At 23.2% G+C, this 22766-nt stretch overlaps 4 protein-coding genes across 4 annotated transcripts; all 4 read left to right on the forward strand.

Moving 5' to 3' along the window:
• Positions 1–455: 455 nt before the first annotated feature.
• Positions 456–8767, forward strand: PCHAS_0900051 (reticulocyte binding protein, putative; the record flags this gene model as incomplete). Its single annotated transcript, XM_016798444.1, has 2 exons — positions 456–510; positions 636–8767. 2 exons carry the CDS (start codon positions 456–458, stop codon positions 8765–8767), a joined length of 8187 nt encoding a protein of 2728 aa, XP_016652882.1.
• Positions 8768–10240: 1473 nt separating this feature from the next.
• On the forward strand, positions 10241–11831 carry PCHAS_0900055 (fam-a protein; the record flags this gene model as incomplete). Its single annotated transcript, XM_016798500.1, has 6 exons — positions 10241–10380; positions 10505–10760; positions 10860–10929; positions 11092–11201; positions 11302–11535; positions 11727–11831. The coding sequence occupies 6 exons, from the start codon at positions 10241–10243 to the stop codon at positions 11829–11831; spliced, it is 915 nt and encodes a 304-aa protein (XP_016652883.1).
• A 2970-nt stretch (positions 11832–14801) lies between these two features.
• Positions 14802–16121, forward strand: PCHAS_0900061 (lysophospholipase, putative; the record flags this gene model as incomplete). Its single annotated transcript, XM_727757.2, has 1 exon — positions 14802–16121. The coding sequence occupies one exon, from the start codon at positions 14802–14804 to the stop codon at positions 16119–16121; it is 1320 nt and encodes a 439-aa protein (XP_732850.2).
• Positions 16122–18085: 1964 nt separating this feature from the next.
• PCHAS_0900065 (erythrocyte membrane antigen 1) lies at positions 18086–21892 on the forward strand (the record flags this gene model as incomplete). The annotated part of the gene is made up of 2 exons (XM_016798600.2): positions 18086–18178; positions 18326–21892. 2 exons carry the CDS (start codon positions 18086–18088, stop codon positions 21890–21892), a joined length of 3660 nt encoding a protein of 1219 aa, XP_016652884.2.
• Positions 21893–22766: the final 874 nt, after the last annotated feature.

Consider the following 22766-nt stretch of genomic DNA (forward strand, 5'->3'; position numbering starts at 1 on the left):
ATTATGTGCTCACTAAAGAGATGATTATCTTATTATTTATTTCCCTTTTTGTTAATTAATTCTTATAATTTTTTTTTATTTAAATTTCTTGCAGCAAAATTTAATTTTAAAAAAATGTGTTGTAGTTACCAATTTGTTTATTTGTAGAAATTTTTTAAAGATATATGAGATAATAATTATTTTATTTTTTTTATTTCCATACCATCAATTATTCATTTGTTAATTAGTAATTATATATTATAACTATAATTTTATACTTAATAATAATTTGTTCTCTATACACACATTTTTTTAGTTTTACAAAACAAAACGATGTAACTATATATAAGAAAGAACATTAAAAGTGGAAAATTAAAATAAAAAAATAAAAATAAAAAACCCAGTCATGAAATAGAGAAATAAGCATATGTAAAACAGATTATTTTTCGTTCTAAAATATATATTATATTTTCACGATGAAAAAATTTATTTATATTACAACTACTTATATTGTTCTGTTTACTTCATTAGGTAATAATAGAAACATTTAACTAATATTTACAATTCTTATATACACAAATTTATTTAACATATATTCATATAAAATTATGCACTTATATATTAACATATTAATCTTTTTAAATTTTTATATGCAGAGGTAACTTATGGGAAAAGAATTGAGACGGAAAAAAAGAACCATGATACACAGTTAAACAATTTTTATTTATATCATAATTTAGAAGGAGTGAATCTTAATGATTCAAAATATTCAAATGAAAAACAATATAATAATAAAAATAATGCCATTAATGATAAAAAATTTATACAACCCCATTCCATTACCTACTTTGGAAATCAAAAAGACACAATAAATGATGAAATCACAATATACAATGACCACACAAATAAAAACGACTTTGATACTTTTAAAAGTTTTAATAATGACAACGAAAAAGAAAATAGAAAAGAAACTATAGTTAAAAGTTCTTTTATCCAAAAATTCATTGCGCCATCATTCGATCATTCTCTATATGACATAATAGATATTATATATGGTACATCATATACCAACGAAAATTTAGAATTTTTTTATGTGAAATTACAAATGTGTTACGAGCTTCGAGCCATAGACAATGCTGGTTATTATAGTTCACAAGATGCATTAAATATCGCATTGAATAAACTCATAAAAATAGAAGATGATGTAATAACAGTAAAAAAAGATTGTGAGTCTCGAAGAGCCAATGTAATAGATGAAATGGTCAATTTTCAAAATCCTATTTATGAATTTTATAAGGAATCCATACATGCCTATTATAATTCATATGAATTTGCCAAAAGAGACTATGTGAATTGCATGCTTCCACGATTTAAAAATCTAGAAACCAGATTAGATGGCATTCTTTCATCGTTGAAACCCGAATTTGATTATGTATTTTATTATAGTTATTGGGATATAGATGCCGCTTATAAAAAACATGCTATTGATACAAAACAACTTATAGACGCTCAAATGAATACTTTAAAAAAATATAAGATGCACAATGATAAAGAAACTGTTCCACATATAAAATCATTAATTAAAATTTTAGAGTCTGAGGGGGAAAATGAACGTCTTAAAAGTAAACTATTTTTTTTAGAAAAGCAGTTTGAAGATGTTATATACAAATCGAGTATGTACCGGGAAAAGTGTATGTCGTCTAGTTTATTGATGAAAGATTATCTAAAAGATAGTGAAATTTCACCTTATTACTATGAATTATTAGACAAGATTAAACTGATAATAACAGCTCGAGGCTCTTTCGTTTATAATTTAAAGAACATGAAGTCCTTGGATGTAGTATATAATTATCAAAAAGAAGTATTAAAACGTTTTATTAAAACGTTAGGAAAGCTATTAATAGAGAAACCTGATCCAAATAACAATCAAATATTTAAAGATGATTTTGATGAATTTGATAATTCAAAACCCACATTGAATTTAACAACATTAGAAACAAAATTTTTTGAAATATTTAAACAGAAATGGGATTCTTACGATAATAAAAAAGCCCTTGACAAAAATGGTAGCCAAGATAACAATGTAAGCTTAATTTTACAGCGCATGAAAGAATTCAAAGACTTAATTGATTCTATGGAAGTTTACAAAACAAAGGACGTTGCGCCAAAAGAGCAAATTCTTTCTGAAATTGATAAAAATTTAAATAAAAATTTAGATAAAAAAGGTTATAAAGAAATAGAAAATGGATTGAAGGCGTCTTATAAATTAGCAAAAGATTGGAAAAAATTAAAACACGAAATAAAAACAAAATTAGAGGAATACAACGAAAAAGGTATTAAATTGGAAAAAGAAATTAACGATTTATTTAACAAATATTTGGAACAAAATGGTGAAACCGTATATCTAAACACGTTAAAATTCGAATTAAAAGAAAAAATTAAAAATATATATGACAAAAATGAATATGTTAAAAAAGCAATTGACTTAAAGAAGGTGGTAGAAAATAACAATGCATACATTGATGAATTAGCTAAAATATCACCATATCAAGTTACGGAATATGTAAAGAATAAAGATAAGATATATAATACAATAAAATCAGAATTATCTAAAATTTATCAAGGAGATCTCGATGCACTTTACAATGCATTATCTTCTATAGTTAAAGAAAATGCCATTGATAATACAGAAGACAAAGCGAAACTTGAAGATTTAAAATCAAAAATACATAAAGAGTATAATAAAATTGAAAACATGAAAACTGAAGCAGTTAAATTAAATTTAAGTACCATCGAAAATAACAAAAATGAACTTTTGAGTACTATTGTGGAAATGAAAAAACATATATATGAGGAACTTAACAATGAGCTAAATAAAAAATTAGAAAATTTTAAAAATAAAGAAAAGCAATTGTCAAGTAATATAAATGATTATTCTAATTACAAAGACGAATTAAATAAATATAAATCTAAAATTTCAGAAATCAAAAATCACTATAACGATCAAAGTAATATAGACAATATAAAGGAAGGAGAAGCAAAACAAAACTATGAAAAATCCAAAGAATACATCAAGACAATATCTGTCAAAGAAGACGAAATATTCAAAACCATAAATGAAATGAAACATATGAAAGATGACATCTTAAATAAAGTGAATGTATTTGTGAATTTAGAAAGTAATCATAAAGAAAAGATTAACTCAGAGCACGAATCATTTGATAAATTGGTAAATAAAATAAAAAATGAAATTTCAGATGGCCAGTTGAATGATTATGAAAAAAAATTTAATGATAGTAAATCTTTAATTAATGAAACAAGCAAATCCATTGAAGAGGAATACCAAAACATTAATACTCTTAAGAAGGTAAATGGGTATTTAAAAATATGTAAAAACACGGAAGAATCAATAAAAAAATTCCGTAATAAGCAAAATAAATTAAATGAAATATTAAATAAAAATATTGATGTCATAAAAAATAGTAATTTAATAGAAAAATCGTATACAGACAAATTTGATAATACACTAACAGATAAAAAGAGAGAATTAGAAAAAACATTCACAGATTTGTCTTTAAGTAATTACGAAACGAGTAACAATGAATTGATAAAATATTTTAATGATTTAAAAGAAAATTTAGGAACCTCTAAAGGAAACATCCTATATCAACAACTCGCTGAAAAAGAAAAGGCTACTAATGATATCGAGCAAAAAAATGTTAATGCAAATAAAAATGTTTCAAACATCGAAATAGTAATTCATACATCAATTTATAATATTAATGATGCGATAGAAAAATTAATTGGAAAAAATATCGAACTTCTAAATAAAGAAATACTTAAGGAGGCACAAATCAGTATAACCAATTTGAATGAAATAAAGGAAAAATTAAAACGTTATAATTTTGATGATTTGTGGAAAGATATCAATATAAAGGATAACAATGAAATTACCAATTTTCAAAATGACATGATGACCTTAGACAAAAATATAAATCAAAACATAGATAAATTAGAGGATATAAAAAAACAATCAGAAAAGCATGCTGATGAAACAAAATCACAAATAGGCGATTTAGAAGATGTAATAAATAACATCCTATTTAACGATGATGTTAAGAAAATTGAAAACAAATTAGAAAATCTAGTAACAAAAATAGATAAAAAAAAAAATATATACAATAATATGAGAAAATTATTAAATGAAGTAGTGGGAATAAAAAGCAATACATCTTCATTGGAAAACATACAAAATATAAATTTGTCATACGAAAAAAGTATAAATAAATTATTTTTGGATCAAATTGATAAAGAAAAGGAAAAGTCTGAAAATATGATAAAATCAATAGAAAAATACAAAAAAGATTTTGATGATATAAAAGATAAGCAAATACCACCGGAAGCACTAACGCTTAATAATCAATATTCCAAACTCAAAGAATTCCGCACTACTATTCAGGATAATGAAAAATACTTTTCCGGTATTCGTGAAAAAGCTTTAAAACTAATAAAAGTAAATTTTGAGGCATCAAATATAAATGAGATTAAAAAAACGCTGCAGATATATCTTTTAGAAGCCCAAAAACATAATAGTGACATAAATCTTTATTTAAATGAAATTACCAATCTATATAATATTTTTAAGTTAAATAATATTCAAAATATTATTGATGAAGTAAAAGAATTTACTAAAAAAATTGAAGAATATAATAAAAATGTAAAATCGGAATTAGATAAATCAAAAAAATTAATTGAAACCGTCAAAGAAAAGTCGCATTTAGAAAAATGTAAACCGAAAACAGGGTCAACTATAGATGATAAAGATGTTGATGAATGCTTAAAGAAAATTACAGAATCAAAAAATTATATTTTAAGTGAAGAATCTAACAGCAACACCTATTTTAAAAATGCTAAAGAGTATAATGAAAATGTATCACTACTTTTTAAAAATATAGAAATGGCAAACAACAAAGCTCAACATATATTGAAAACTAAAAAAGAAAGTGGCACTAGTGATAAGGATGATAATATAAATGAATTGACGGCAAACATGGATAAATCTAAAAATTATAAAGACGAGTCTGATAAAAATGCAAAGCAAGCGGAAGAGAATAAGAATCAGTTTGAACAATATAAAAAAGATGTTACTGAACTTTTAAATAAATATTCTGAATTAGCAACAAAAAATAATGTTACACAAACAAAGAAAGACTCGAATATTATAATTAATGAAATAAAAGCGTTACAAAAACAAATTAGCCTTCAAGCAGAAGCATCGGAGCAAAAAATTAACACAATAAAAAAAGAAAAATTTAGTATTGAAGACGACATTGCTAATAATAACAAATCCAATAAAGCAGCTATAGGTATTCAAACTTCTTTGGAAAATCTTGAAAATAAATTATTAAAAATAACCAATATAAAAAAAAAAATAAACAATTGTTTAACAGAAACAGAAAGCATAGAGAAAAAGATATCAAGTTTTTCCATAAATAGTCAAGATACAGAATTAAGTAGCCTTCAGACAATTTTGGAATCTCTCAAAGACCAAAAAAAAAATATTGACGGTCAAAAAAAAGAATTAGATAATCTTGATTCTGAAATTAAAAGTATAGAAAATGATGTTGATCAACATAAGAAAAACTACGAAATTGGAATTCTCGAAAAAATAAAAGAAACTGCCATTACAAATAAAGGGGAATTCGAATCATCAAAAACCTCAATAGAAGCAACAATAAAAAATATAATATCGTCTTTTAATACAAATGATTTAGAAGGTATTAACGCTAATGAAAACTTGGAAAAATATAATACTGAAATGAATAATATATATAACGAATTTATTAACTCATACAATCTAATAATAAAATATTCAGAAACTGTTTCAAAAGAACCCATAAGATATGATCAAATTAAAAGTACAAGAGCCAATGCGCAAATTGAAATCGTAAAAAATATAGAAAGCAAAAAGAAAGCTAAGTCCTACTTCGATGAAATAAAAGTAAAAGAAGTTGATAGAATAATTACTCATTTTAAAAGCAAATTAGATAATGTGAATGATAAATTTACAAAAGAATATTCAAATATTAACAAAGGTTTCGAAGATATTTCAAAATCTATTGAAAATGTCAAAAACTCAACCGATGAAAATTCATTATTTGATATACTAAAGCAAACCAAAGATGCGTATATGGGCATGATTGGCAAAACATATTATAACTATAAATATGAAGCAGAAAGTATATTTAAAAATATGGTCAAATTAGCATATTTTTTAAATATTCAAATACAAAATAATTCAGGCATAAATTTATTTGACAATGTTAATATAGCTATATTATCTAACTTAAATTCGGGAACAAAAGACACATTAAAATTTATTCCATCTCCACAAAATGAACCGGAAATATATACGAAAATACGCAATTCTTATGATACTCTTCTCGATATATTTAAAAAAAGTCAAGATACACATAAAAAGGAGCAAGATACTTTAAATATAATGACCAAAAACCAACATCTATATGAAAGAATACATGCATCCAATGAATTAAAAGGTGCATTAAGTGATAAAAAATATAAAAAAGAAAAAATATTAAACGATGTTAAACTAGTTTTACATAAATTTGATGAATTAAATCAATTAACATGTGATTCTCAAAATTATGATACTATTTTAGAATTATCAAATCAGAATCAAATAAAAACCAAAATTGACAATTATGAGCAAGAAAAAAGAAAATTTACAATGGATTTTAATGTAACGATTATGGAAGAAAAATTGGATAACATCATTAAATCTATAGAAAAATTCGAAAATAACCATGATTCTTCAGAAAAAAAAGACCCTAATATACAATCTAATGGCCAATTAAACGAAATGACTGAATTATTTAATACGGAGATAAAAATCATTGAGAACAAAATAATCGAAAAAAATAGTTTAATTGATAAACTAACAAAAATGAGAAAGGAATGCCTACTTTTTTCATATACAACATTGGTCGAGACTTTTAAAAGTAAATTAAGTAATTACTCGGAATTTATAACATCTGCAACTAAATTTTCAAAAGAATATTTAGAATATATTAATAATAGTACCGATTCTTTAAATGATGACATCGATGCATTACAAACAAAATATAATTTGAATCAAACAAAGAAACATATGGTAAGTAATGTTACCAATATTACGAATGATAAAAATAACTTAATAGAAAAAGAAAAAGAAGCTACTCAGACAATTAATAATTTGACCAAGTTATTTACAATAGATTTCCAAAATGCTGATGCCAATATGTTATACAATAATAAGCTACAAATGACTTATTTCTATTCCCAACTTCAAAAGTCAATTGAATCCATAAAGCAATTGTATAGAAAAATACACGCCTTTAAACTATCAAATATATATCTTATTAATGAAAAATATTCCGATATATCCAAACAATTTGATAATATTTTACAGTTACAGAAAAATAAATTAACAGAAAATTTAAATAATTTAAAGGAAATTGAACAATATGTTTCTGATAAAAAAAGAAATTTCCTTCATACAGTAAATGAAAATACAAATTACAATTTCAATGCGCTTAAAGAAATATATGATAATATCATTAGTCGTGAAAACAAAGCCCATGATATTGAAGATGCTAATAATAAAGAAAATGAAAATATAATGCTATACACAGATACAATTACCAAATTAACAGAAAAAATAGAAAATATCTTAAATTTTGTTACAACTTATGAAAATGATAATAATATAATCAAGCAACATATTCAAGACAATGATGAAAATGATGTATCAAAAATTAAAGAAATTTTAAAAAGCACAATACAATCATTTCAGCAAAATCAAAATAAAATAAATGAAATCAAAACTCAATTTTATGGTAATAGCAATATAAATAGTATTATAATTACCATATCACAAAATGCAAATGATGTAAAAACCCTATTTTCTAAGGATTTAGCTATAAGGAATGGGCTCATTCAAATACAAAATCGCTTAGAAAATATTAAAAATGCTGTTCATGAAAACAGAAGCGAACAAATAGCCAAATATGTCAATACTATACGCAATTATGCTGAACACCAATTTAAAAAAATTAGGAATAATCCAAATAAAGACGAAATAAGGAATACAATGGAAAATATACGAAATTATAATAAAAAATCCGAAGTAAAATTACAACAAATTTCAAATTATAAAAACGAGTTAGCATTAATAATCCCAGAGATTACTAACCTTGTTGCTTTAATTAAATCTAAGTATGGCAATAATAATAATATCTCATATACAGTTGCCATTAAGCATGAAGAAAATGCCCAAAACATACTTAATGATTTAAATAAAAGTCAAAGTATCCTGAGCCAGTCAATAAATCAAAATAAAAAGAGTATAGAAGATTTAGGATATAGAAGACATGGTATTCACAATAACAACAATTTACATACCATTAATAAGCACCAAGAAATATCGCAAATAAAATATCCTAAGAATACATACCATAATAATAATGATAATCCGAAATATAAAAATTATAATCACTCAAATTCAGATAAAAAAGGTTCCTCCAAAACAAAAAGTTCAGGAGATTCTGTTAGATATGCAGGAGCAATTGCATTTGGTTTAGTAGCGTGCTATGCAATTACAAACTTCAAAAAAACAGATGATGCAAATGAAGCGGATTTAGATAATAATGACTTTTATAATGAAGCGGAAGCTAAGTATTTTGAAAGAGACGACGAAGTTATAGAAATAAATATGAATGAAGGTTTATGATTTAATTAAAAATTAAAGTAATAAAATATCATCATTTTATATTTTCGAAATAGACAAAGTTTAATATTAATTTTTAATTTAATTACTTTGATTAATTAAAAAATATGCATTCTCAAGTTAAAATTATAAGGAATTTACACCCACAAATAATAAAAAGTTCCTTTATAAATATTTTACATATATAATACAATAATTTATATATTCAAAATAATTTTTTTGTTTACATATATAAATGCTAATTGCCGAATTTTACATGTGTGGCATGCATTTATAATTTTAATTATATAATGATAAATTAACACTTTAATGGTCATATTACACACAAAATTAAATCATTAAAAAAATATCTCATATTTATTAAAATATTTGCAATTTTTTTATTTTTTTTAACTTTTATATTTTTTCGTTTTTTTTTTGTTATTATTATAATTTTATATATAACTTTTGTTGCTATATATAAAAAACAAATTTATAACTTGCATTAATATGCAAAAAGATGTTTATCAATATTACTAACGATATACGGTTTCTATCATCTTAGGATTATATTATAAAAATTTCGATTAAAAGTAATAAAAAAAATCAAACAAGAAATTCACCATAATCGGAAATTGGTATTTTATATAAATTTGATCATGCTACTGTTATTATGAATAGAAGTATTTAGTTGTAGATCTAACCACATGTAAGCATAATATAATTCTTAGCTTAAATTAAATTTTTTTAATATTAAAAAATATAAGAGCATGCTTTATACTCAAAGTAAAGGAAAATCTATAAAACACCAAAAATAAATGGAAAGAAGTAGAAAAACTATTATTTTTATATAATTATTAATATACTATCCATGCTGCCATAACTGTTATTAATTAATTAATTAATATATTTTTATCTATAATTATATTAAAATTATATATTACAACTTGTATCATTTTAAAAAATGTTGTATTTTTTATAATATTTCTCTAACTTTATATTTTCCACTTTAAATTATTGGCATACTATGATAAATAATATAATTTTTTTTCCACGGTTATTCAAATATAAGATATATATATTTAATTCCATACATGATATATTTTATAAATTTTATTTTTAATTTAATAACTATAAAAATATAGACTTGTATATCCATAATAGAACATATAATTAAAGTTATATATTTTTAGATGCTATAATTTCGAGAGTTTGTAAATTATTATATTTTTATATATTCATTATTTATAAAAGATGTTATTATTGGTGTTTCTTTGTATTCAAATTATTTAAATAAAAAATATATTGAATTTATAAACCTGATAAAAATATACAAATTTATCGTTTAAATATTATTTTATATTTATTTAAATATATACTAGTTTTATAAGTTTCCTAAAATTATTTTCCTTTGATTATATTATTCTTATACAACCTTTACAGGATTTGATTATTAATTTTTAAAATAATACTACATATTTTATTTATCACTCCAAAATGGATAAATTCTACATTAAGGCCGTCCTTTTTCTTTTAAACTTGTTCGCATATATGAACAATAATGCTCTTGCAAGCGAGCGTTCTCCAAAAAAAAAAGGTATTTGTTCTTTATTCAAAAAGGCTTCAAACAAGAATATGTAAGAAATTAGTAAAACATATATATACATACTCATGCAATATACATATTTATAACAATGTGATAATAAAAATACCGTTATATAAATACATTTTTTTACACTTAAAAACATAAATATAATTTAGTGATGCCACTTCGCCCAATAATATATCGAATCAAATTGATGAACCATCCGACCCCTTAGTGTGCACCAATCCTGATGAAATTGAACAAGTAGAAAAACTTATGGCTGAAGCTATAGAAAAATTGCAAGAACATGCAATACATTCCAATGATTACGAATTATATCATCCTTATGATGAAGATACAAATGTATATTGTAAGAAGCATAAGCATCTAACCGTTCAAAAAGTTGATACTAAAGCCCATAATATCGATAAGGTATGTATTAGCAAATCAAATTTTTTAAGCCATAAAATTAATCCCAAATAAAAATTAATATGTATTAATCCTTCTTATATATATTTTTTGTTATATTAGTATGATGATGTAGTAGACTATCTATTCACCTTGGATAATGTCAAGCATTATGGTTATCTCGATGTTAAAGGTATATAAAAATATTTAATTAATCAATTTAATATATGGTTATCAACCTTTATCCATGTTTATTGCTTTGTTATTATTGTCCTATTCTACTATTTTTATATATAATTGTGTTAATTTTCATAACATTTTAATTTATATTTATGCAAAATTATAATTTTTTTAGGACAAATTGCCCGTGAATACAATCCAAATTTAGTAATGATACATCACCGCTATATAGATCTTCTTAATGGATTTAAAGGATATTTTTATGCCATAGCTGGAAAATATCAAGTAAGGAAACATTTTTTCTCTATTTATCTAAAAATCGTATTTTTCATATTGTTACTCCATAATTTATCTAAATGTATATAATTTTTTATCCATTTTGTAGATATCAGAAGACACTACTGTAATTGCTATAACATCGGCAAATATAAATGATCACAACGAGCACGATCAAAATTTTTATAGAAACCATATCGTAGAAAGTGCAAACTCATTCGAAACCGAGGTAAATTCTGACAAATGTATTAGAAAAGGACTCTTAAACAAAATGTATATTAACTTATCCGGATATATCATAAAAAAAAAAAGCCAATATATTCAGGTTACCAGTATTCACTCTGTAAGCAATATAAAAATTTTAATAACATAATACTTTTATTCCACCATTTATTTTGTTGTTGCCTTTTGCTCATCTGCCCATTTATCAAAAATATACCATTTCTATATAAATTCCATATTTATAGTATGTGAAATTCATTTCCCCAATATTTTGAATGTTTTATACATTTATTCATTTTATTTTTTTCGTAGATGGAAATGGATACTCACAATGCTCCAGAAAACACTGATAAAGCATTTACGTCAGACAGAATAGTGATTATGGTTGACGTAAAACTCAAATTTTCTAGGAAATAACCAAATATTTTGTATATTAATCTTTTAACAATTTAATGTTTTGATGCATATATTAATAAATCAACTTATTTAATACATATGTATATTTTTAATTATCATCATTAAGTGTATTTTCCCTTTATGAAAGTTTGATTTGTATATAGTTTGTTCATGCATTTTTAATATAATGACGCGTATATTTTATTTTGTGAATACTACAAATATAACTATTATTTTTTATGAAAAACTTTTATTTATGTATTCCTTTCATTTAATGATTATCGCCCATTTATTGTTTACAAGCATAAGCATCGTTTCGAGATTAAACATACGAGATGATACATATATTTAATTAATATTCAAAGACAAATAAATATTATAAATTATAAATAAATTAATAAAAATGTGTTTATATATCATTATTTAATATATTTACTGATATTCGTTATTATTTTGTAAGGAATACTATATCTTTTAGTATTAGCTCTAGTAAATATAAAACACATTTTTATTTAAATTATAATACTTAAATATTGGCTTAGTGTTATTTATTTTTTTAAATATATTATACACAATTTGTATATCTTTTTAATTTATTTGTGTTAATCAAAAACATATTTTAGAATAGGCAATAACTTTGTTTTTACTCTGATGTTATTTTATAAACAAATATATTTAATGAATAACTTCGAGTGAATATTTTATGTATCTTTACACAATTTAAAAAAAATAAATAATATGCAATTATATTAACTATTTCAAATATAATATATTTTCAATTTATATATACTTCAAAACTATAAAATTTAAAAATGAATAGTGACCAATCAATTATTATACCCCATGATAAATAAATTAAAGTGTATAAAGCAAATTCTATTAATACTAATTAATTTTAATACAAAAAGAAAATAGTAAATGCAATCAAAACTTAAAAAAATTGTATATATAGTTCAATTTTTATTGTATTATTAAAAATTCTAGAAGTATAATACTATTTTATAGACAATGCTATATTGTCGATTTTCGATCGATATTCCTAGCATCTATATTTTATGATTATCTATTATATATTGGTAATATGTTAATATGAATATATATTGTAATGTAGATGAATATTCATAATAAATTTTATTGTAATTTATACCCTCATATATAATAATATTATACAATTCGTTTAACAATATACAATTTAAATTAAAGTAATTGTAACACACATTATATGTTTTACTAAATAAAATGTTCATCAAATAAAGAAACATATTGCGTTATTCATAATTTAATATAGTCCCTGATTAACAAGTTTTATATAATAGGCAATTATAACATAGCATAATGCGCCTTCATATATAGCCAATATTGATATATGCAACATAGACATTTTATTTTAATCATATTAAATCGATATTAACACTCAATTATATATATTATTACATATGAAAAAATGTTATGTAGCCTCTTTCATATTAATGGCTATGCCCCTTCGAGAGATGCATATTTGAATATCATCTCGAGATTAACACATACTGCAATGGAACATATGTTTAATCGACATTTACAAACCAATAAATACTATCAAACTATAAACAAATTAATATAAATATAACCATATCCCAAAACATAGGCTTCATAGAACAAAACTATAACCCATAGTACAAAACCCTGACCCAAAATCCGAGTTTCCCAAAACGCAACTCTAAACCTGAATCCTGCTTTTTAGGGATTATAATATATAGACAAATGGTAAATAATAAAATGTAATAAACACATTCGTTTTTTTATGTCTTGATAATTTAAAATATTACGAACAATAACACTTAAAAACACAATATTATATACATTTTTATCATATTTAAAAATATCGATTCAATTTTTTTTTCTGCTATTTGTATAGTTTTTATTTTGTTAAATTATGCTAAATATAATAGTAAGCATTGATTCAATTGCTATAATAATATAAATTATAAACACATAAAATGAACAAATTCACTTTTTAGATATATTTGTAAAGTTTATGATTAGAATTATATAATAAACATTAGCAATATGTTATTAATTGTAGACAATAATTTTGAGGTAAATAAAATGTTTATTGCCTTAAATGAAAAAAAGATGTAAATATTTTTATAGATTTCCTTATAATGTATAATTAATGCCATAAATTATTAACATTGTAAAGTATTATATCTGTTAATAATATTTCTTTCTAGGAAATTATTATACTTATTATAATTAAAAAATTATATTAATAATATATATATATATTTTTTTTATTTATACTAATCTAAATATATTTGTTATTATATCGAATTCAAAATAAAAAAACATTTTTTGGTTGTCGTTTTTTTTCGGTGCTTTTATAAATATGCTATGCATATTGTATTTGATCGTTATTATTTTTTAAGTAAAAGAATTATATAAATCATTATTTATTAATAAAAAATAATATATAGTAATTATATATTTTAAATATATATTTGTTCTTAGACCAAATTTGAACTATCGAAATTAAGAAAATTAAATAAAACAAAAAATATATTACCGAAAACAAACAATATATAATAATTTGTATTAATATTATTATATCAATTTCAATTTTATCCGATTGCATGAAATGTAGAAAAAACTTCGAAAATAAAATAAAGAACTATATTATACATTGTTTCTGTCACTTATAATTTGTTTATGATTTGTTGTATTATTATAATATACATCGCTTCTATTAATATTATTTGATTCTAATGTAATATGTATGCCAAGTTTGCATATATAAATTTGTATAAAGCCATAATATGATTTAATATGATATATTTGTTTGTGTTAATAATCTATATGCATATCTTTGAAAAGTAAAATTTTAATTATATATATATATACATTTATGCAAAAAACAAAGGGATTCATTATTTAAAATACCTCATTAAAAGTAATATATATATATATACATATATTTTGGCGATAAAAAAATATATTTTTTTAGTTGTAATATGGATGTTATATTCCATAATATTGATGATGGAAGAAATTGAATTGAATAATGATGAGTTAAGAAGTACTACACTAAGGAAATTAGATGGTGATCCTAAGGTAGGTTGGTTATGTAATAAAAATGGTTTACTTTTAAAAACGTATAGATGGCTAGCTAATAATGCTGCAGGAATTATATTGTTAATACATGGATACAGAGTTCATACACGATTAACTTTTATGAGAACAAATTTAAAAATGCCAGATAACAATGAAGACTTAGCAATAGACAGTAATAATTGCTATATTTATAAAGATAGTTGGATTGAAAAATTTAATCAAAATGGTTATTCAGTATATGCAGTAGATTTGCAAGGACATGGAGAATCACAAGGATGGAAAAATGTAAGAGGTGATTTTAGTTCTTTTGATGATCTAGTTGATGATGTAATACAATATATGAATCATATTCAAGATGAAATCTCGAATGAAAATCAAACGGATGACGAATCTCATGATATAGTAACAACTAAAAAAAAAAAGCTTCCTGTATATATTATTGGGTATTCGATGGGAGGAAATATTGCTTTAAGAATGTTACAAATATTAAGGAAAGAAAAAGAAGATAGAATTAAGGCGTGGAATTCAAATAACTATAAAAATGATAACACCATGCTAAACAATTCTACTAATATTAATGAAAATGAAAATGATATGAATAATGCTAATGATTATGATTCCGATAATTCCTGTGCTAGTACCTCTACTACGAAAAATGTTATTGCTAGTGATAAAGATGAAGGCTTCTATAATTGTCTAGATAAATTCAATATTAAAGGTTGCGTATCTTTATCTGGCATGATAAGAATAAAATTAAAATTTGATCCTGGAAACAAATCATTTAAGTATTTTTATTTACCTCTAGCAAAATTCCTGTCTTTTGTCTTACCTCATATAGTTATTTCATCAGAACCACGTTATAAAAAGTCCGGATATTTTTCTAATATATGTAAACGTTATATATTTCGAAATATTAATGGAAAAAGATATAAAAATATATCAGAATTTATAAAAACAACGGTTGCATTGGATTGTAATATCAATTATATGCCAAAAGACATTCCTTTATTATTTGTGCATTCAAAAGATGATAATATTTGTTCTTATGAGTGGACAGTTTCGTTTTATAATAAAGTGGAAGTTAATAAAAAAGATTTGCATCCTGTTGATGGTATGAATCATGATACAACGACAAACCCAGGAAATGAAGAAATTTTAAAAGCAATTATTGATTGGATTTCGGATGTAAGAAGCAATTGTGAAGATGAAATAGAAGATGAATGAGAAAATGTGCGCTAATAATGCTTATATTAATTATTATTTTGTATTTTTATAAACATAAATGTAACTTTTTCGATGAATTTTTTAAATTAAAATAAGAAAAGATCATAATAAATATATTATATCTTTTTACATTATATATATGTTTTTTGTTATTTCAATTTGTTTTTTTAAATTTAATTTGTATAAATGATTTTATTTGCAATTTGAAGGTGTATATATAATGCTAATTTATGAATTCATACAAATTAAAATTAATTATGTAATAACTTTTAATTAGCTTTTATGCTCTTATAATTTATAAAAGGATAATAAAAATAATAATCATTTACATTTATTATTTTCTGTTTTTTATATGTAAGGCGATTTTAAGGATAAAAAATTGAAGAATGAAATTTAGTATTAGAATATCATTTTAAAAATAAAATGTTGGTGAAGAAATTTAAATCGGATATATATTATTACGTAAATTTTTGGAAAAACATTATTTAAATGTATATATATGTTTTTTTATATAATAGCCTTCTTAGTGAATATATGATTTCATAAGGAAAATAGACAACCGATTTCTTAAATTAATAATATTAATACTTCGTATATGTAATATAGGTTCGTTTATAATGTATTTATATTAATTTCGTCGTGTAGATGTTATTTCATTCACTGTGGTTGATACAAATATATTTTGTAAAATTATCAATAATGTAGAAACATAAAAATCGGTTATAAGACAGAACATACATTAAAATGCAAAATTATGTATTTTGTAAATATCCATATAAAATATGTACAATCAGTGCTATTTATAATAAATAAATTCATGAAATTGGATATTAATGCTCCAGAGTTCAGGGTTATATTAAATTATATTTATCATAATATTTTCATTTAACAAAACCTCTTATTTGTATGCCCCATTTTTTAATTTAAATTATAGTTTCCTCGATAAAATCGTAACAAACATTTTATATATGAAGTTATAATCAGATTCATTTTTAATAATTTGTATACTCTATAATATGGGCGAATTAATATGCATATTTTATAATTTAATGAAATAAATTTGTATATATTTTAATATACAATTATAAATTGAAGATACACAAACTATAAATCAATATTCGACAAATCAACTATTTATAACGCAATAAAGATTTATGAAAGCATTTTTTATAATGTCTAAAAAAGAATATATTAATAAAAAAGTATATTATAAGAAATTATTTCATTTCCATAAAAAATTCACTTTTTTTTTTTATTTCATTATTATATGTTGTTAAAATTTTAATTTATATTGATAGGAATAATTTTGCATATTTTTATTTATTTTCATAAATATATAATATTAAATTATTTTCATCAATTTATAAGATTTATGGTTGATGATACATATTTATTTTAAAACGGTTAAAATGAACATATTATGTATATATAATTCAATATAACCCTAAGCCCCCCGTAAAAAAGGCATACAAATTTTATATAACTGTATTTTTTTCTTAAAATATAATAAAAACTGTTTTTTACATTTCCATTTAATTTTTAAACAATTAAATTAATTTATATAAAGTAATAAAAATATAATATTTTTTTTTAATTATAAAAACCATTTTATAAAACTATAATTAAGATTTAATAGAATTAATCTTGTTCAAATATTAAAACATAATAATTAAGTATTATTTTTATGTAATAATTGTATTTGTTTTTTACTTTTTTTAGTGTTTTATAATATAAATTTTTAAACTTTTACCATGTTTTAATTTCCTTAAAATATTTGTTTAAATTTCTATATATAGTATATTGTAATATTAATATTAACTTAAAGTTACTAAAAAATATATATTGTTTTTTATTTCCTTGCTAGTATATATATATGTCATTGCATTTGAATTGAGTATCTATATAATGTAATATCGCAATCTTATGTTTAAGTTGGCAATAATGCAAAGTAAGCATTGCTGAAGATGAAGAGAATGTCATTAGGCCTAATTTCTTCAATAATATTTAGTATAGCTTTAGCAAGCGCCAGTTCGTGTTCAAAGTCTACCACGGGTTGCGTAATATAAAAAAAAAACACAAAAACACATCATATTGTATATATATAAATATGTCTATACTAATTAATTTAATTAATTGTGTATATAAATATAATAATAAATTAACATAGGAATATCTGATATATTTTTAATTTTGTTTTTTTTTAGTTTTCGTTCTTAAAAAAAATAATAAAGAGAAGCCATAAGACGATAGATGAACCAGTTGAAGTTAAAGACAAGGAGGAGTATGACCCTAATATCCCAGATATCAAACATGTAGATGAATACAATCCAACGTTAATAGAAATTTATAAAGTACCTCAAATTAGATTAAGTGAGCCCTTTACCTCAGAAACCGATGGTACTACCGTTGATAAAGTGACAGGATTTTTAAGAAGAGAAAATGACCCCAAGAGGAAAGGATGTTATTTTAGACCATATGAAGAAGACTATGAACATATGACTAAGGTTAGTTTTATACCTCTTAAGAACAATTATCAATCCAACCAAAAGAATGAATATAAACAAAGTGATGTCCCCCCTCCAGTACCTAAGATGCCTAAAAAGCATGAATTGCCTAAAAAGCATGAATTACCTGAAAAACAAGAGTTGCCAGAACAAGAATTAAGTACAATATATGAAGAAGAGTCAAGTACGCTATATGAAGATACAGAAGAATTAAATGAAGTTACATCATATCTTGGAGATGGAGAAAATGAAAAAGGAGATGAGAAAATTGAAAATGATAGAGAATATGCAGAAATTGAAAATGATATAGAATATGCACAAATTGAAAGTCAAGATGAAATTGAAAATGAAAGTAAAATCGAATATGAACAAATTGAAAATGATAGAGAATATGCACAAATTGAAAGTGATAGAGAATATGAACAAATTGAAAATGATAGAGAATATGAACAAATTGAAAGTGATATAGAATATGCACAAATTGAAAGTCACGATGAAATTGAAAATGAAAGTAAAATCGAATATGAACAAATTGAAAATGATAGAGAATATGCACAAATTGAAAGTGATATAGAATATGAACAAATTGAAAGTCACGATGAAATTGAAAATGAAAGTAAAATCGAATATGAAGAAAACGAAAATGATAGAGAATATGCACAAATTGAAAATGATATAGAATATGAACAAATTGAAAATGATATAGAATATGCACAAATTGAAAATGATAGAGAATATGCACAAATTGAAAATGATAGAGAATATGAACAAATTGAAAGTGATATAGAATATGAGCAAATTGAAAGTCAAGATGAAATTGAAAATGAAAGTAAAATCGAATATGAAGAAAACGAAAATGAAGGTGATAATATAGTCGAATATAAAGAAAATGAAAATGAAGGCGAAGTTGAAAACAATGTAAATGGAGATGAGATTGAAGAAATTGAAAATGATAGAGAATATGCACAAATTGAAAATGATATAGAATATGAACAAATTGAAAATGATAGAGAATATGCACAAATTGAAAATGATAGAGAATATGAACAAATTGAAAGTGATATAGAATATGAGCAAATTGAAAATCAAGATGAAGTTGAAGAAAATGAAAATCAAGATGAACTTGAAAACAATGTAAATGGAGATGAAGTTGAAAACAATGCAAATGGAGATGAGGTTGAAGAAATTGAAAACGAAGACGAAGTTGAAAACAATGAACATGATAGTGAGTATGAACAAATTGAAAATAACGATGAAGTTGAAAACAATGTAAATGAAGGTGAGGTTGAAGAAATTGAAAATCACGATGAGGTTGAAGAAATTGAAAATCACGATGAGGTTGAAGAAATTGAAAATCACGATGAGGTTGAAGAAATTGAAAATCACGATGAGGTTGAAGAAATTGAAAATCAAGACGAAGTTGAAAACAATGTAAATGGAGATGAGATTGAAGAAATTGAAAATAAAGACGACGTTGAAAATGAAAATAACGATGAAGTTGAACAAATTGAAAATCAAGACGAAATTGAAAATGAAAATAAATATGAAGTTGAAAATAATGTAAATGGAGATGAGGTTGAAGAAATTGAAAACGAAGACGAAGTTGAAAACAATGAACATGATGGTGAGTATGAACAAATTGAAAATCAAGACGAAGTTGAAAATGAAAATAACGATGAAGTTGAACAAATTGAAAATCAAGACGAAATTGAAAATGAAAATAAATATGAAGTTGAAAACAATGTAAATGAAGGTGAAGTTGAAAATGAAAATAACGACGAAGTTGAAAACAATGTAAATGGAGATGAGGTTGAAGAAATTGAAAATCACGATGAGGTTGAAGAAATTGAAAATCAAGACGAAGTTGAAAATGAAAATAACGACGAAGTTGAAAACAATGTAAATGGAGATGAGGTTGAAGAAATTGAAAATCAAGACGAAGTTGAAAATGAAAATAACGATGAAGTTGAACAAATTGAAAATCAAGATGAAATTGAAAATGAAAATAAAGATGAAGTTGAACAAATTGAAAATCAAGACGAAATTGAAAACAATGAAAATAAAGATGAAGTTGAAGAAATTGAAAATAAGATCGAATGTGAAGAAAGTGAAAACAAAGACGCGATTGAAGAAAATGAAAATAAAGCCGAATATGAACAAATTGAAAATCAAGATGAAATTAAAAATGAAAATAAAGACGAAGTTGAAAACAATGTAAATGGAGATGATGTTGAAGAAATTGAAAACGAAGGCGAAGTTGAAAATGAAAATAAAGATGAAGTTGAACAAATTGAAAATCAAGATAAAGTTGAAAGTGAAAATAAAGACACGATTGAAGAAATTGAAAATAAAATCGAATATGAAGAAAATGAAAATAAAGTTGAATACGAACAAATTGAAAGCGAAGACAAAGTTGAAAGCAATGAACATGATGGTGAATATGAACAAAATGAAAATAAAGTTGAATACGAACAAATTGAAAGCGAAGACAAAGTTGAAAGCAATGAACATGATGGTGAATATGAACAAAATGAAAATAAAGTTGAATACGAACAAATTGAAAGCGAAGACAAAGTTGAAAGCAATGAACATGATGGTGAATATGAACAAAATGAAAATAAAGATGAAATGAAGGACAATGAAAATCAAGACGGAGTTGAAGAAAATAAAAATCGAGATGAACTTGAAAACAATGTAAATGGAGATGAGGTTGAAATTGAAAATAAGATTGAATGTGAACAGATTGAAAATCAAGATAAAATTGAAAGTGAAAATAAGGACGAAGCTGAAAATGAAAATAAAGCTAAATGTGAAGAAAGTGAAAATAAGGACGAAGCTGAAAATGAAAATAAAGCTAAATGTGAAGAAAGTGAAAATAAGGACGAAGCTGAAAATGAAAATAAAGCCAAATGTGAAGAAAGTGAAAATAAAGATGAAGCTAAAAATGAAAATAAAGCCAAATGTGAAGAAAGTGAAAATAAAGATGAAGCTAAAAATGAAAATAATGACGAAGTCGAAAAAAATGAAATCGAAGGCGACAGTGACGATCCAGAATCATTTGTCGGAGACAGTGAATGCGAAAGTGACGATCCAGAATCATTTGTCGGAGACAGTGAATGCGAAAGTGACGATCCAGAATCATTTGTCGGAGACAGTGAATGCGAAAGTGAAGATGCAGAATCATTTGTCGGAGAAAGTGAATGCGAAAGTGAAGATGCAGAATCATTTGTCGGAGAAAGTGAATGCGAAAGTGAAGGTGAAGAATAAAATAAAACAATGGAATATATAAATAATGCATAAAGGAAATATGAAGCAATATAGCCATAAAAGAACTATTGAAAAATCATAATGAGCAAAAAAAGAAGCTATTATGTATAATATATTTTTTTATTAAATAATAATAGTAATAATAAAACAATTAAATGATTGCAAATGTTTCAAGTTATATACTTTTTTAATTAATTAATTAATTAAAATTATATATTTTTTTTTTGTCTTTTTTAATTTTTAAAGGGTGTTTTTTTATATTCATGCTAAACATATTCATATATATTTGTTTAGTATTATTTGTTTTGGTGCATACCATTTTTTTAATATGTTTAGATTTTGTCATCATTTTTAATTGCATTTGAATGCTATAAATGTTTAGTTTGATTATCATGTAAAATAGTGCAATTAATTTTATTGCAAGCTTGTTGTTTTTTTAAATTAGTAAACAATAAAACATATAATAGTAGCAATTTAATTTAGTAATTATGTTTTGTCATATAATTTGATAGAATTACTATTCCCATTTAACTGTGAAAAATGCAATTATAAATATAGGGATGTTATATATATTACATTTTGTTCTAACGTTACGAAAAAAATGTATTATTTAGGTTATGCATACAACAGACAGTGGTAGAAGAAAACTATGAATAAAAGACACGTATATAATGTATATATGAAACTGTTTATAGCATTTTTCTATTAATAAACTTCAAAAGATGAAAAATTGTCTAATTATACTTTCATTATATAAAATATAAACATATGTATATAATATAAAATTATACATAGACAAATAATAAATACTATGATTATAGCAAACTGGCCACCCTTATTTCAATTATGAATTGTTTTAGGAATATTCTTTCAA

The sequence above is a fragment of the Plasmodium chabaudi genome (assembly GCF_900002335.3).
Source record: "Plasmodium chabaudi chabaudi strain AS genome assembly, chromosome: 9".
In the NCBI taxonomy this organism is placed as follows: domain Eukaryota; phylum Apicomplexa; class Aconoidasida; order Haemosporida; family Plasmodiidae; genus Plasmodium; species Plasmodium chabaudi.